General features: G+C 39.1%; 1 protein-coding gene across 2 annotated transcripts in view; it reads left to right on the top strand.

Annotated features, from left to right (window-relative positions):
• LOC141522329 (jun dimerization protein 2) overlaps nucleotides 1-17,876 on the top strand; it is a 95,048-nt gene that overhangs the window by 69,920 nt on the left and 7,252 nt on the right. For both annotated transcript variants that reach the window (XM_074235692.1, XM_074235693.1), the window contains exon 3: nucleotides 8,863-8,967. In XM_074235692.1, the coding sequence (XP_074091793.1) occupies nucleotides 8,863-8,967 (105 nt within the window). The remainder of the gene's footprint in view (nucleotides 1-8,862; nucleotides 8,968-17,876) is intronic.

Raw genomic sequence — 17,876 nt, 5'->3', positions numbered from 1 at the left:
TTAGTGTCCTAGTACTGGAAGAGTAACCCTCTGTGCTTTTATGGAGATTTGAGGACAAACTAGACACATTGAGGGAAACTAGCTTCTGAATTCTATAAGAATTCCCATGCCTAAGGGGACCATCACAAGTAGTTTCAGTACTCTGAAGCTGTGAGTTACCCCTTTGTCATGTTTCTCTAAGCTTGAGTACACACTATGTATGAACTGGTAGAAAACTGCAACACAGAATTTGGGGGGAGGGTGGATGTTTCATACCAACTACCATCACTGTTATCTTACTAGATGTCCCTTACTGGAAACTGATTAAAGATGGTTTGGGGAGGTGACAAGGGAGGGAACGAGAGGAAATCTTTCAAAAATGAATGTTAGAAGTTGTCTTTCCATGTAATTGGAAAAATTTTAAATTATTAAATAATTTTTAAAAGATGAAGCTGATAATGTCTGGATGACTAATTTTTAATGTAATCATGTGGGGGAGAAGAATACCAGTAAGTATTCATGAGCTATAACTTCAAAGTACTCTTTCCTTTCCTTTCTTACAACCCCCAGAGTAGAAATAATCCACCACTACCTAGATCTTCTGTTTTTCTTAATTCAAATCAACTCAACAAATCTTCCCTCAAGACACTTACTAGCTGTGTTACCCTGGGCAAGTCACTTAATATCTGTTTGACACAGTTTCCTCATTTGTAAAGCAAGGATAATCTTATCATCTTCCTTCCATGGTTGTTGTGAGAATTAGAAAAGATAATAGTTGTAAGTCATTTCTCAAAGGGCCTGTCACATAGTACACACCATAAATTGCTATCATTATTATTTGAATAAACATTTATTAAGTGCTTACTATATACTAACAGAAGCAAAAAGACAGTTCCTGTCCTCAAGGAGCTTACATTCTAATGGGGAAAGACAACACAAAAGAAAGCTGATGAGCAAGTGACTCTTGGAGTGGGGGTGGGGCACTCAGGTGAAGCCCAAAGAACCTGCAGTCCCTAAATAATTTTTAAAAACATTAAGTTTCTCAAGGGACACTTGTTTCTCCTCCCCCATTAGTCCTTCTGTTCTAGTCTTTTCATAAGACATTCTTCCAAGTCCTCCATTCCATTAAAGATCCACTTTTTCTGCCTTTATGATTATATCAGTGTTGAAGGATATTATTCTTGGTTATATGTTTTTATGTTTTGGAACAACATATTTCAAGATCTCATTTATGGTACAATTACCAGGTTCTGTGAGATTCTGATTATGGTCCCTTAGAATTTGTACTCTTTTACAATTTGTAGTATCTTTCTTTGAAGTGAAAGCTCTGGATTTGGGTTATGACATTCCCAAGTCATTCCTGGGATTTCTTTTGAGAGATGCTTGGCAAATCCTTTCTATTTTCCCCTTGCCTTCAGATTTTAACAGAACTGAGCTAATTATATTTATGATTTCTTGAAATATGTGTCCAGGATTTTTTTTTAAATCATAGTTTTCAGGGACTCCATTGATTGCCAAATTAAATTTTCTCTTTAATCTGCTTTCCAGGTCAATTGTTTTTAATAACATAGAATTTACATCTTTTTCAATTTCAATCTTTTGATTTTATTCTAATTTTTTTTTTTGCTTTTCATGTAAGTATGGGTTTATGTTTTTTCTTATTCTAATTTTCAGAGACTGTTACTTTGGAAAGGTTTACCACTTTCTGTTCTAATGTATTTATTTTCCTTTCAATTCTGCATTCTAGAACGTTTTTAAATCCCTTGTTTCATTTCTTTTTGTGGAATTTTTTCCCTTTGAATCTGCTTATAGTTGCTATAGAATATCTTTTCTTTTAGGTTAGATTTTGGGTACACCTGAATCTATTATAATTCTTTACATTGGCCTATATCTTCTTGTGTATACTCTTTAGTCTTAGTTGTGGTAGGGCCAGGTATCTTCTGCAGCCTTTTGGTGCAGTGGTTGGTTCAGATTGGTTTCAACCTGGGTCACCTAGGTTCCTACACCGACCTACCAATAAGTGTTGAATTAGACCTCCCTTCATCTTTGAAGTTCAGAGTGCTAGATTTTCTTGAATCTCTATTCTATAGCATCTAAGGACAGAGTACTAAGGATCGTAACTTAGTGTTCCTTAAAGGTTCCAAGGTCCCTATAAAGGGTTTCCAACTACCCTAAGACTTTTTCAAGGGATTCATGTTCTCTCCTTCTGAATACAGAACTTTCAGACAGCTCATGTAATGGCTCATCTCTGTTCTTGATGAGAGGTTCGTGGTCTAGCTTGCCTATACCAATTTTTCTATTGTCCATGGACGTCTTGTTGATTATTTTTAGTGCAGTTCTAGGATGGGAGAAATTCCTTTTTGTAGTTTCTTGTTGGATTTCTTGATCATTATTAGACCAGGTTTGATTTTTAGATTTTTTTTTGGAAAGAATTTGTAGAGCTGATTGAAATGTGATTTAGAAACAAATGGTAGGGGCAGCTAGGTGGCACAGTGAATAGGCACTGGTCCTGGAGTCAGGAGTACCTGGGTTCAAATCCAGCCTCAGACACTTAATAATTACCTAGCTGTGTGGCCTTGGGCAAGCCACTTAACCCCATTTGCCTTGCAAAAAAAAATAAAGTAAAATAAAAAGAAGCAAATGGTAAAGTCAACAAGTAATTTTAATTACTGTCTGCCAGGCATAGTCCTAAGCTTCTGGCTCACAAAGAAGATAAAAAATTCCTACAATCCAGGTATTCACATTTTAATGGATTACTTTTCACCTTCACACAGACAAGACTTTAAAGAATAGTCAAGAAAGAGAGACTCCTCCAACTTTAGTGATAAATGAAGATAGAAGAAAGAGTCCAGAGAAGAGACGTCTAAATAAAACTTGGGAATAGATCATACAATGAAAGGAACTAGGTATAATTGGGGGAGATAAAATATTAAATTTTAAAAGAAGTAAATATTTTCTTTTAAAAAAAAGGAACTATGCTTAGTTGGTACAAAGAAGAGAAGAAAACTGACTTGGTCTTCAACTATATAACTGGAAGAGGTACACTGGCCCCCAGTTTCCATTTCTTATGAGGAAAACTGAAATACCTGCAAGTGGGATTTAGGCTAGATCTAATCATAGCTATTGCGAAATACTGGGACATGCATGCTACATGGAGTATATATGGGGGAAATAACTAAGGGTTTGGGGACTTCGCGCATTTATTTAGTGGTGCTAATGTTAGACTGAAGATAATCAGTTGAACATCAAATGATGAGTTGGGACCAAGAGAATAAAAAAGGAGGGACAATTAAGGTGTAGGTGTAGAAGTTAATTACACCAATCTCACAGGATTTATCACTGAAATGAATCTTGGAGATTATCTATTCTCCCTCCTCTGCCAGTAGAATATAAGCTAGTTGAAGGTAGAGACTATTTCATTTTGTGTTTGTAACACTAGGAGTTATGAGATGATTTAATAAATGATTTCAGAATTGAATTCAATCTAGTTCAACCACTTCATTTTACAGTTAGGTAAACTGAGATTCAGAAGAAAGAGAGGATTTCCACAAGGTTACACAGGAGCAGAGTGAGACTCTGAACCTGTGTCTTGCCTCAACTTGCCTTTCAGAATAAACCTGGAAGCTATTACTCTAGGGCCAGTATCACCAGTAGAGAGTAGAGTCAGACATTGGCACCAAATGTCACAGCCAGGAAATAGGACTGGAATCTTAGTGGATAGACAAACCTTAAGGGATCATCAAGGAACCCAGAAAATAAAGGACCAAGGACCAATCAGGAAATATGAGCAACAGGTACAAGCATCAGCAGTTTTTTTTTTTTTTAGGTTTTTGTAAGGCATATGGGGTTAAGTGGCTTGCCCAAGGCTACACAGCTAGGTAATTATTAAGTGTCTGAGACCGGATTTAAACCCAGGTACTCCTGACTCCAAGACCGGTGCTTTATCCACTGCGCCACCTAGCCACCCCCCCCATCAGCTGTTTCAAAAAGACATTTGCTAATGTCTTAAAAAATGCTCATGAGTTTTCTCATGTTGTGAAGACAAGAACCTATCCCCAAGCTTAACCGACCTGAGACAGGTAAGCTATAGGTGAGACTACCTGACTGAAGTAGGGGATGGTAAGGGCTAAGAGGAGGGTTGATTTTTGACAAATGGTGGGGAAAGAACTATATAACAATACCAATGGTGATGGTGATGATGATGAAGATGAAAATGAAAATAATATGTTAAGTCTGGTTCTGCGATTTCCATCATTATTGAAAATTCCAGGGTGAGGAAATTCTTTCTACCAACAGATCTGCAACTTACTCTCTTAGAGATTAGCTTTAGAGAGTTTGAAGTTCAATGAAGAGTAAATTAGCTGCTATTTCATCATGATTATGGGCCAGGCCTCATAGTTTCTAAAACCTAGTGGAAAGGATTAGCTTTTGTGCATAATGAGAGATGGGGAAACATGACTTGATCACTATAGACCATGAAAGGATGAGGTGGTATAGGGTAGGAGGGAGGTTCAAGGTTTTATTTGTCCAGCAGCAAATATACCCTGGTTGCATACCATCTTGGCAGTTTGTGGGTAAACCTCCTTGACCATGAGTGGGATTGCACTGTAGGCAGCTACTTCCTCTAGTTCCTTCCCTTTCCTCTCCCTGTCAGAGTTACCTCAGCCTTATTCTGGCTGAGGTTAAGTTGTGAAGATTTTGTCATGGTTCCCATTTACCCATCCACTGCCCCTTTCCTGGTTCAGGGGATAATTGGGGCATTGTGCTCAGGGATGATGGCTAGTGGTCTTTCTCTCTAGGGCAGGTATCCTGATGTGGAGTGAGACTAGGACAGGATTCTCTAGGCTCTGCCTAGGAGGTATACCGTAGAAGAACCCACTGGACTTGGTACTGCTGTAAGCTCTGTATCATGAGGTGGGGGTCCTCAGCCCTGGGCCTTTCAGAGGATGCTTGTGTTTCTGGGTGACTGGAGCTATTCACTTTTTGGCTGGAATCTTGTTCAACCGGGTATGCATTCAGTCCAGGCCTGAGGCTGCTAGAATCACATTCCTGGCTCTGGAGGTGAGAGAGTTGGCAAGCCTGTTGGGATTTGGTGACTTCTCAAGCAGTTGTTGACCCTTTAGTGTCCCAAGATCAGAAAGGCATGTGGTACCATTTAGTTATAATTTCTGTTGGTAGCCAACTGAGCACTTTTAAGTATGATACTGAGTTCAAGTTAATAATAGTGCGTTGGGGGAGTTTAAAGACAATCTTGATAGTGACTATGTTCTTTCCTTTTTGTTGTTGTTGTTGTTCAGTTGTTTAGTCATGTCTTTGTGACCCCATTTGGAGTTTTCTTGGTACTTTCTTGCCATTTCCTTCTCCAGATCATTTTACATGTGAGGAAACTGAGATAGATATGTTTAAGTGACTTGCCTAGGGTCACACAGCTAGCAAGGTTCTGAGGCCAGATTTGAACTTAGTTAGAGGAATCAGTTCCTCACTTCAGGCCTGGTCCTCTCTACTATGTCACCTCCATGGATTCCTTAATTCTTAACTTAAATAGAATACCATCATCATGAAAAGATTTTTAACAAAAACCAAAAAATTCCCAAGGAACAGGCTGATCTCCCTAAAGCTGGGGTTCTATTTCAATTTAATAAATACTAAATATCTGCCATGGGCTAGGTACTCTGAATGTGAAGACAAAAATGAAACCATTCCTCCTCTTAGGAAGCTTACCTTTTATAAGTAAATAAACAATATTTACAGTTTAATTGGGGAGGGAGGAAGTCCCTGGCACCTGGGAGAGACAGGAAAGGTGACATTTAAGAGATTGCATTTGAATTTTGAAGGGAAGAAGGATGGAGATAAGCATTTCTGGCTTGGGGAATGGCCATTGTTGATGTCTTGATGAACTGCGGTGTATAAAGAACAAGTAGAACGGCTTGGTTGAAGCCTAAAGTGAGTCTGGAAAAGTAGATTGAAGCAGACTGTAAAAGGCTTTAAATGCCCAACAGGAATTGGTATTTTATCCTACAGGTAATAGGAAGCCACTGAAGCTTTTGGAACAAATGTATATCCTAAAATGTGGTTTAGGGAACCTGAAGGGATCCTCTAATATAGGACTTTAGGGGAAATAGGTACCAACTATGGAGAGAGAGAAAATCAGGAACGGTGCGGAATGGGAAGGGGAATGAAAGGGGATTTCAAGAGACTATTCAGAAGAAAAAGGAGCAGAATCTGAGAGGTATTTATATACATAAGAGAGGATGAAAAATGAGATTCTGCAATATGGTCAGATTAAAGCAGTGCTTATAAAAGATATGATGGGAAAGGAAAATTTAAAGAGGAGTTGTGAAATTTGAGCCTATGCCAAAAGGAGCCTTTTTTTAGGAAGTATCTGAAAATCAGTGACCTGGAAAATCTGCCCTGAGGGCATGGGTTGGGTTAGGATGACAGCAGAAAACTTGGCTTCATCTCATATTGAGCTGCCACCCTTTTTACAGAAAGCTGATAGTACCCAAGCTGCAGCTTCAGTCCCTTCAGTCTTGTGAGATTAGCCTTGGATGCTTGGGAAAGTTTGCCACTGGCTTTCTTGAAGACTTAGCCTTGATATGGAGAACTTGCCTTCTTATCAGGCCCAGAGTCATTTGGTCTGGCAACCTAAGGTACATCCCTTGCATTGGTTTTAAAGGAGATATTTGCTACGAATAGGTAAGGCTCAGTCTTAGCAGGTAGTCTTATTGGGACCCAGCAGCCCTGCCTGGTTCTCTAATCTGACTGTGGCTGTTTGTGCTTTTCAAAAACATTTTATTTTTGTTGATGTCTTTTGTTTTTATATCATCTTCCTTTCTAAAAATTTCCCATCCCCCCATACCTTGCAAGTCATATCTTATAACAGATTTAAAACAAAAGAGAAAAATAAAACCTGATCATCCAGTCCAAAAAATTCATCAAACTTCTGACCTTAACAAAAACAAACAAAAATGAGCATTTCAATATACACAGTGGAGATTGAAAAAGGAGATTGAATTTTAAATTGTACATTTCTGTTATCTACAGCTTGCTTTTCTTTTTAATTATATAATAATTCAACATGGCCTATAAGGCCCCTTCTAACTACATTAAGGAGCCTGTGATTAGCCCTTTATAACTTTCAAAGTTGGCTTACTTCTGATTCCTTCTGTCCTCTTTTGTACGTTAAAAAAAAATCACTTCAATATTGTACATTAAAAAAAAACTTCAATTTTGTTTCTTTCAACTTTATTTCTTTGTGGACAACCCTAGCTCTAGCTATTTCTTACTCAGGTTTCTCCTTAAAATTGAAAAGAAAAATAAAACTGTTGTAACAAATGTTCATGATTAAACAAGACAAATTTCCCACATTGACTATGACCAAAATGTAAGTATAATTCCATCATTTTTCTGGCAGGATATGGATCCTATCTGCATCCTTGGTCCTCTGGAATCATTGTTAGTCATTTCACTGATCAGAGTTCTTAATTCTTTTAGAGTAGTTTTCCTTTACAATGTTGTTATATTCTTTTAGAGTTGTTTTCCTGTTTTATTATTGTATTCTTTTAGAGTTGTTTTCTTTAACAGTGTTATTATTGTGTACATTGTCCTCTTGGTTCTACTCACTTCACTCTTCTTCTATTCATACAAGTCTTTAGAGGTTTCTTTAAAATAGTCTCTTGAACAATAATATATCCTAGAGGATAAAGTGCTAGACTTTGATTAGGAAAACATAAGTTCAAATTTGGCCTTGGACTTATTATAATAGCTGTGTGATTCTGGGTAAGTCACTTAGCTTTTTCAATCTCAGTTTCTTTTCTGTAATACAGGAATAATGATACATCCTTTACAGAGGATCAAAAGAGATAACATGTATAAAGCATTTATAAATCCTGAGCCCGTATAAATGCTAGGTATTTTTATCATAATCCTTATGCCAAAATTTGTTCCACTCTTCTACAATGGATGGTCATCATGTCTGTTTCTAGTTCTATGCCATGTGAAAAAAGCTACTATAAAAATTTTTGTATGTATGAATCCTTTTCTTCTTTCTTTGATTTCTTTGATACAGAGCTGGAAGTTTTATTTCTTTCTTTCTTTTTTTTTTTTGGCAAGGCATTAGGGTTAAGTGACTTGCCCAAGTTTATACAACTAGGTAACTATTAAGTGTATGAGGCCATGGGGGAGACTAGGTGGCACAGTGAATAGGGCACCAGCCCTGGAGTCAAGAGTGCCTGAGTTCAAATCTGACCTCAGACACTTAATAATTACCTAGCTGTGTGGCCTTGGGTAAGCCACTTAACCCCAATGCCTTGCAAAAACTAAAAAAAAAATGGGGGGGGGTGTCTGAGGTCAGATTTGAACTCTGGTCCTCCTGACTCTAGGGCTGGTACTCTATTCACTGTGCCACCTAGTTGCCCTTGCAGTTTTCTTTCTGAGTGAAAAGGTATATACACAGTTTATTGACTTTTTTTCCAAATTGTTTTCCAGAATCACTGGACCAATTCATAACTCCACCCACCAACAGTACATTTTTATGCCTATTTTCCTGAAACCTCTCCAACATTTGTCATTTTACTTTATTATCATCTTTGCCAACATGATAGATATGGAATGGAACTTCAGAGATGTTTTCACTTATATTTCTCTAATTATTGGTCATTTGGAATGGTTCTTGGTCTTATAAATTTGAACCAGTTCCTTATATATCTTAAATATCTTTATCAGAGAAGCCTGCTAAAAGATATTTTTCCCTGTTTCCCAATTTTAAGTGCATTGTTTGTGTGTGTCTGCTTTGTTTGATAGTATATATGTCATATTCCATACCCATAATCCTCTACCTCAGCAAGAGAGTGTTTTCTCAACTCTTATGTTTGCTCTTAACAGCTAGATGAGGAAGAGGAGCGGAGGAAAAGGCGCCGGGAGAAGAACAAAGTAGCAGCAGCTCGATGCCGGAACAAAAAGAAAGAAAGGACAGAGTTTCTGCAAAGGGTGAGTGTAGTAGGTTAGTCAGAACGGACCACTCTTCTCCCTGAGGGCAGACAGGCAGATCACCAGACTGGCAGAAATTTCCACATGTGAAGAAAACCAGGGAGATATCTACTTCTATCTACCAAAGCTATTTTGTACCCTTCTAATCCATGCATTCACTCACCCCTCACTTCTCATTATCACTAAAGCATCCATTATCTTCCCATCAAAAGAGAATCCATTACCATGGATCCCTGTGGAAGAAAAGTAGAAGTAATTTTGTTTATTGTAAACTCACTGTTCCTTAAAGTCATGGACCAAGTCTGTTATCTTTGTATCCCTCCCAGTGACCAGCACAGACCATCTTATGCAATAAGTGCTTAATAAATATTTGTTGAATGAATGAATGACTGTTTTTCTTTAGAGCTTGGGTTCATTGGCACATGCTAGTTTGAGTGGTTGGCTTAGGCCCTTAGAGGCTAATGTTATCCATGTTTTTGGTTGCTTAATTCCAGGTAATGAGGTTAAGATCATAGGTTCCAGAGGGGTATTTAAGGTAGTAGGGACAGTAGAGCTTTGCTTAAGAAGGAAATTTTAAAGGATTCTAACAATCTATTTATTGTTCAGTCATTCCAATTATGTCTGACTCTTCATGACCCCATTTGGAGTTTTCTTCACAAAGATACTGGAGCAGTTTGTCATTTCCTTTTCCAGATTATTGGTGGATGAGGAAACTGAGGCAAACAGAGTTAAGTGACTTGTTATAAATGACTGAGACCAGATTTGAACTAAGATCTTCCTGACTCTAGGTCTGGGATTCTATCCATTCATTGTGCCACCTAACTGCCCCTATAGCAATAAGAAATGCTGAAATAAATAAATTTTTTGGTCCAAACTTGCCATTTACCAATGCAGTTTTAGAGAGTTGCTCGATTTACCCATGTTCACATGGCTTCCATGTGACTTGAACCCAGGTCTTTTGAGTCCAAGGTTGGTCCTCTATAGACAGCTGCTTCTCAGTATATAATGACACATGAGTTACAAAGAGAGTGCAGTGTGAGGTCTGTAGAAGACTGTCACCTTTTGGTGGATCTGGGAAGGCTTTCTGAAGGAAGCAGTGATTGAATAGGGGAAGAGAGAACTGGAGGGCATTGGTTGAAATAGATTGCATGAGGCAGCTAGGTAATGCAGTGGGTAGAGATGGGGCCTGGGAGTTCAAATGTGGCCTTAGATACTTGTGAGCTGTGTGATCCTGGGCAAGTGACTTCACCCTAACTGCCTCTGAAAAAAGGAAGGAAGGAAGGAAGGAAGGAAGGGAGGGAGGGAGGGAGGGGGAGAGAGAGAGAGAGAGAGAGAGAGAGAGAGAAAGAGTCGAGAGTCTATCTGGCCACATGGCATGGAGGAGCCCTGTGGTGCTCCACATGGCTTAAGAAACAGCGTGAGAAAAATCTGTCCTGATCAATGGAAGTTGAAGTCAAAGAAGAAGAAGAAGAAGGAGAAGGAAGAGGAAGCAGAGGAAGAAGAAGAAAGAAAGAAAGAAAGAAAGAAAGAAAGAAAGAAAGAAAGAAAGAAAGAAAGAAAGAAAGGAAGGAAGGAAGAAAGAAAGAAAGATGGAAAGATGGAAAGAAAGAAAGAAAGAAAGATGGAAAGATGGAAAGAAAGAAAGAAAGATGGAAAGAAAGAAAGAAAGAAAGATAGAAAGAAAGAAAGATGGAAAGATGGAAAGAAAGAAAGATGGAAAGATGGAAAGAAAGAAAGAAGGAAAGATGGAAAGATGGAAAGAAAGAAAGATGGAAAGATGGAAAGAAAGAAAGAAAGATGGAAAGAAGGAAAGAAAGATGGAAAGATGGAAAGAAAGAAAGAAAGAAAGAAAGAAAGAAGGAAAGAAAGAAAGAAAGATGGAAAGAAAGAAAAAGATGGAAAGAAGGAAGGAAGGAAAGACAGAAAGATTGCATGCTAGAAGTAATAGGAGAAAATATAAATTGTTGTTGGGTGGAGACTTGCCTTGAATGCCAAGTTAAGGAGTTGGAATTTTATTTGGAAGGCAGTAGGGAGTCAGTGAAAATTTTTGAGGTGTGAAGGATGGATTGGAAAAGGGTAAAGAGTAGAAGCTGAAAAACTGGTTTAGATGACTATTGCAATAGGAGAATGTGTAGTAGGGGACTGAAGAAGAGAGGAGAGATGCAAAAGTTGTTCAGATAGGTCATCTATTTGAGAAGCGAAGGAGGGAGAAGAGTCAAAGATACAAACCTATGGTTATAAACATGAGAGATAAGTAAAGGTGGGTAGACATTCTGTTTTAAGACTTTAAGGTGGGGCAGCTAGGTGGTGCAGTGGATAAAGCATGGGCCCTGGAGCCAGGAGTACCTGGGTTCAAATCCGGGCTCAGACACTTAATAATTACCTAGCTGTGTGGCCTTAGGCAAGCCACTTAACCCCATTTGCCTTGCAAAAACCTAAAAAAAAAAAGACTTTAAGGTTTTGGGGCAACTAGGTGGCACAGTGGAGAGAGCACCGGACCTGAATTCATGACCTCAGACACTTAATAATTGCCTAGCTGTGTGACTTTGGGCAAGTTACTTAACCCCATTGCCTTATATAAAAAATTAATTAACAACTAAGGTTTCATATCAGATTGTTTGGGAGAGGGTGGGAAGAGAGTGGGGGGGGGGAAATATGGTACTCAAAAATTTGCAAAAGAATGTTGAAAACTATCTTTACATGTAATCAGAAAACAAATGAATGGATGAATGAATAAGGAGGAAAAAAGACAAAGATTTGCAAAATAAGGGGCAGTTAGGTGGCACAATGGATAGAGCACTGGCCCTGGAGTCAGGAGGACCTGAAAAAAGGACCCAAAATAAAATAAAATAGTAATAATAGTAGGGGTGGCTGGGTGGCATACAGAGCATTGGCCCTTGAGCCAGGAGCACCTGGGTCCAAATCCGGCCCCAGACACCCAAAGATCACCCCTCTATGTAGCCCCAGGCAGGCCACCCAGCCCCACTTGCCCTGCACCCTCCCCCAAATAATAAAAACAAAAAATGTGCTTCAGTCTTTGTTCCAACACCAACAACTCTGTCATGGGTGGATCTCATTCTTTATGATAAGTCCATTACAAAAGTTATTTCCATATTTTTCCACCATTGCCATTGCTGATCGCAACTCCCTCCTTTCTTATTTCTCCACTACCACGTACTCTATTTTCTCTCTCCTTTCACTCTGACTCTGCTGTAGGGTCGCTGAGTGGCACAGCAGACAGATCCCTGGTCCTGGGGCCAAGAGGCCCCGAGCCCCCATACCACCCCTTAGGCCCAGCATCCACCTGGCCCTATGGTCCTGGGCAGGCCTTCCAATCCCAGCCCCTTGCAAGAAGTAAGAAAGAAAATGTGTTATATCTGGCCACTCTCACCCCCCATGGTCCATCCTCTCCTCCTTTATTCACATCCCCACCCCTTCCCCCTGCTCCCCCCTCCTTCTTACTCCAGATGTCTATACCCCATTGAGTATATTTGCTGTTTCCTCTCCTAGCCATCTCTGATGAGAGCAAAGGTTCCCTCATTCCCCCTTGCTTCCCCCTTTCCATATCATTGTAATCAAAAAAAATCTTACGTGAAATATCTTGGCCTATTCCCCCTCTCCTTTTTCTTTCTCCCATTCCATTTCCCTTTTTTTCTATTGACTCCATTTTTACACCATATTTTATCTTCGAATTCAGCTTTCTCCTGTGCTTCAACTATAAAAGCTCTCTCTACCTGCTCTATTAACTGAGAAGGTTCATATGAGTATTATCAGTGTCATTTTTCTATTCAGGAATACATGCAGTTCATCATCATTAAGTCCCTCATATTTCCCCCCTCTCCTCCAATCTCCATGCTTCACCTGAGTCCTGTATCTGAAGATCAAACCTTCTGTTCAGCTCTGGCCATTCCAAAAGGAACATTTGAAATTCCCCTGGTTCATTGAAAGTCCATCTTTTTCCCTGGAAGAGGACATTCAGCCTTGCTGGGTAGTTCATTCTTGGCTGCATTCTAAGCTCTCTTGCCTTCCGGTATAATTGTATTCCAAGCCCTATGAGCTTCCAATGTAGCTGCTGCTAAGTCCTGTGTGATCCTGACTGCAGCTCCATGATATTTGAACTGTGTCCTTCTGGCTGCTTGTAATATTTTCTCTTTGACTTGGGAGTTCTGGAACTTGGCTATAATATTCCTAGGGGTTGGTTTTTTGGGATCTCTTTCTCTGGGGGATCAGTGGATTCTCTCCATTTCTATTTTGTCCTCTGCTTCTAGAATATCAGGGCAATGTTCCTGTAGTAATTCTTTGAAAATGATGTCAAGGCTCTTTTCCTGATCATGACTTTCAGGTATTCCAATAATTTTTAAATTATCTTTCCTAAGTCTGTTTTCCATATCAGTTGTTTTTTCAATGAGATATTTCACATTTTCTTCTAATTTTTCAATTTTTTTGGTTTTGAAGTATTGATTCCTGATTTCTGGTAAATTCATCAATCTCCCTGAATTCTATTCTTTGTCTGAAGGATTTGTTCTCCTCAGAGAGTTTTCTTATCTCTTTTTCCATCTGGCCAATTTTGCTTTTTAAAGCATTCTTCTCCTTAATAACTTTTTGAACTGTTTTATCCATTTGACCTAAGCTGGTTTTTAGCATGCTGTTTTCTTCAGAATTTTTTTTGATTTCCTTGACTAAAACATTTTCATGTTTTTCCTGCATCTCTCTCCTTTCTTTTCCCGGTTTTTCTTTCAACTCCCTCATTTGATTTTCAAAGTCTTTTTTGAGCTCTGTCATAGCCTGAGCCCAGTTTCTGTTTTTCTTGGAGTCTTTAGATGCAGGAGCTTGTGCTTCCCCATCTTCAGACTGAGTATTTTGGTCCTTCTTGGGCTCATTTGCAAAATATTTCTCAATAGTCTTCTTTTTGTTTCTCTGCTTGCTCATTTTCCCAGCCTGGGCCTGGTTTTGGGGTGTTTCTTGAGCTTTTGGGACACTCCCACAAGGGTCTCAGTGTGTGAGGCTCTGTCCTCCCTCCTGGTCTGTGAATGACCATATGTGCCTCCCCTCTGCCACGGGGCTGAGGTGGGGGGGCCCTGCTGTTCTATGGGGGGCCTAGACTGCTATCAGGATCTGAATGTGTTCAGAGCCCCAGAGTCCTGTTCCAGAGGCAGAGGACAGAACTCCGCAGTCTCTCTCTCTCTTCACTCCCCTCCCTCAGCTCAATGGGCTCATGCCCTGGGGGCTCCTGCTTACCCAGCTCCTGCTTCTGTTCCTGGATCTGTGCTGCAGAAAGACCAAGTTGCTGGCTGTGTGCCCTGAGGGCTGGGCTCCACGTGCTCGCTCTGGCAGAAGTCCCTCGCTGTTCCCCCACTTTGTGCCCGGTGCTCCTCGGGGTGCAGCTCAGGAGACTCCCCCGCTGCTGTGAGATGAGACCCCCCAGCGTCCTGGGGCTGCCTCCGGGAGGCTGAAGTTCTTTGGCTCTGGTGGGCCACCCCTCTGGCGGGCTGTCCCTCCGCCCCGGGGAGCAGAGCTTTTCTGCTCTTTTCCAGGTTACCTTGAGTAGGAGAACTGCCTCACTGGGTCCCTTTGTGGATTCTGTCTCTCGAAAGTTTAGTTAGAGTCCTTAGCTGATGAATTTTATCAGAGAGCTCCTAAGACTCGATCCCTTCTTGTCGCCATCTTCTATATATTACTTTCAAAACTGTTCTGCTTATTTGTGCTTCCTTCCAAATTTCCTTCTATTATCTTCTTGCATTTAAAAAATATTTCAGTAGCTATTTCATTTTTGACATCACTATTGCTTAACCTCCCCTTTTCCCCTTACCTCCACCATTGAAAAACAGAAGAAAGAATGAAAATCCTTACTAAAAAAAAAAAAAAAAAAAAAGCATAGTTGAACCAAACAAATCCATATCAGAACTGTGTCTGGAAATGTATGTCTCATTCTGGATCTTGTGTCTATCACCTCTCTATCAGGAGTTAGGTAACATGCTTCCTCTTAGATCCTTTGGGGGACAATAACTTGTAGGATCACAGGTGAGATCTGAATTCTAATCCAGTATACTATATTCCCCCTACACAGACTGAATAATAATCAAAATTAGGATTTCCTTTGGGGTGGTTGGAGATGCTTTTTTCCTTTTCTAAGTTTTTGAGGGCATATTCTATGGGTTACCAGGAAGAAAACAATCATTATATTAAGTCCGTAAAGTGTCATGCTAAATGTTTTTCAAAGATCAACTCATTTGATTCTCAGAACCTTAAGACATGAAATTTCTTCATAGATTCATAGAATCTCAGTTTGGGAGGGACCTCTTCAGTCAACTAATATAGTCCCTATATCCATGTTTTCTGGAAAGATGTCCCCCAGTAGAATGTCCATAATTTAATCTTGTTTTTTGTTTCTCCAATGCCCTGGCACATAACAAGTGCTTATTAAATTTTTATTTTTTCCATGAATATCTCTTCCTGGGTTTTTGAAGCAGCACCTCAAACTCAATATGTCCAATAGCAAATTCATCATCTTTACTCACAAGCTTCCATGATGACTCAAACTTCCCTGTTTAGTTGATAGTACCATTTATCATCCTGTTATCCAGAGTTGATACCTTTGAGTAATCTTTGATTCTTTCCTCTGTCTCAGCTCCCATATTCAATCCATTGTCAAGCTGGTCAGTTCTTCCTCCACAGCATTTCTTGAATTCATAAATTTCCCTTTATCATATTATATACTTCTTAGACTTCTAGTCCCCAGTCTGACCATTCCCTGTTGTCTTACCTTTAGTTCCTGTTATTTCCTTTTGTATTCTTTACATTTCAGTCAAATTGAACTATGTCATTTAGTTGTTTTTCAGTTGTTTCAGACTCTTTGTGATCCCATTTGGGGTTTTCTTGGCAAAGATGCTGGTGTCGTTGTCATTTTCTTCTAAAGCTCATTTTACAGATGAAGAAAATGAGATAAAGATGATAAAGTACTTGTCCAGAGTCATGCAGCTAGAAGGTGTCTAGGGTTAAATTTAAACTTACAGAGATGAACCTTCCCAGACTCAGGTGAGCCACCTAGCTGTCCTTGATTGGGCTATAAATCTTTTTCAAATGCTATAGGCCATCTCTACCTCTAGATATTATTAGGATGCGCCATTCTCCCATCCTTCTACTTTTCAGTATTCTTATTTATATGACTTGCCCCATTTGCTTATCCTTCAAGGCTTAGCTCAATTAGTTTTTTCCCTGTGAAGCCTTAGTCTCCTTCCCTACTGAAAGTGTTCTCTTCTTCAAAATCCCTACAACATTTTGTCTGTATATCTCTTATGCTTCAACCAAATGTGTTGCAATCTTTCTTTGCCCCTGGTAAAATATAAGTAGATAGATGGATACATGGACAGATACCCATATATCCATCTATCTGTATCTCTGTGTGTATGTATGTATGTATGTATGTAGTCCTTGAGAATAAGGTCTATGTCACTTTGTTTTGGTTTTTGCAAGGCAATGGGGTTAAGTGACTTGCCCAAGGCCACACAGCTAGGTAATTATTAAGTGTCTGAGGCTGGATTTGAATTCAGGTCCTCCGACTCCTGGTCTGGTACTCTATCCACTGCAACATCTAGCTGTCATGGTCTACATCACTTTTTAATTGTCACATCCCCAATACCTAGCCCTTTGAGGTTGTATAGCGAATGTGCTTATTAGAAAACTGTCTCAATGAATCATTGAGTCAGAGAATAATCATGGTAAATGGAATGTAACCCTGAAGATCATTTGGGAAATCCCTCCATTTTTAAATAAATGGAGTCTCAGAGATGCGAAATGATTTGCCCAAAGTCACCTAGGAGGGTTGTAGTAGAGACTTTTATTGAGTGATTTTAGTTGTGTCTGATTTTTCATGACCACATTTGGGGTTTTCTTAGCAAATGTACTGAAGTGGTTTGCTGTTTCCTTCTCCAGTTCATTTTACAGATGAAGAAAGTGAGGCCAATAGAGTTAAATGATTTGCAGGTTCATTGCTCTAGCAAGAGAACTACCTAGCTGTCTTACATATACTTTATCATGTAGATCTATCTAAAGATCTGTCAATAGATCTAATTTATTACTACATTTTTAACAATTGTAAAAATTTTCTGGTATATAAAAATATTATATATAAATATGTGTATGTGTTTATGATAGTGGATCGAAAGAGCAATGGTCTGGGAATCAGGAAACCAAGATTCTTGTCCCAGAGCTGCTGCTAACTAGCTGTCATGTATCCATGACTGAGTGGCTTAATCTTTTGGGCTTCAGTTTCCTCATTTATAGAATAAAGGAATTGGGATAGATCAAAGGTTATTAATCTTTTGGGGGGGACATAGATACCTTTGGAAGACAGGTAGATACTGTGGATCCTTTCTCAACCAATTTTTTTTTAAATTTTTTTATTTGGTTTTATTTTTTTTAAAACACACTTTAAACATATAAAATAAAGTATTTAAGATTACAAAGGAAACTGATTACATTGAAATATAATTATCTTTTTTTATTTTAGAAAGGTTTTATTTATTTTGAGTTTTACGATTTCCCCCCAATCTTCCCCCCACCCCCCACAGAATGCAGTTTGTTAGTCTTTACATTGTTCCCATAGTATGCATTGATCTAAGTTGAATGTGATGAGAAAGAAGTTCACTGACCCCAGGTTAAGAAAGCCTGGCCTAGATGATCCTTAGGGTTCAGTTCTAATATTCTCTGTTTATATTGATCATGGATTTATATTGAACATGGACTTTTTGAAAATATGACATTTCAACAAATGTTACACAGTTTTGTCTTTTGGGAAAATCCTGATTGTTATATATGCTGCAGTCTCCTATTGCATGAATTATACAATGAAAAATACTCTCCTGACCTCAAGGTGCTTACTTATCTCTGTACTTGTGTCTAGATTGTTT

Source organism: Macrotis lagotis, chromosome 4, assembly GCF_037893015.1.
Source record: "Macrotis lagotis isolate mMagLag1 chromosome 4, bilby.v1.9.chrom.fasta, whole genome shotgun sequence".
Lineage (NCBI taxonomy): Eukaryota > Metazoa > Chordata > Mammalia > Peramelemorphia > Peramelidae > Macrotis > Macrotis lagotis.
This window is presented reverse-complemented; position numbering and strand designations above follow the sequence as displayed.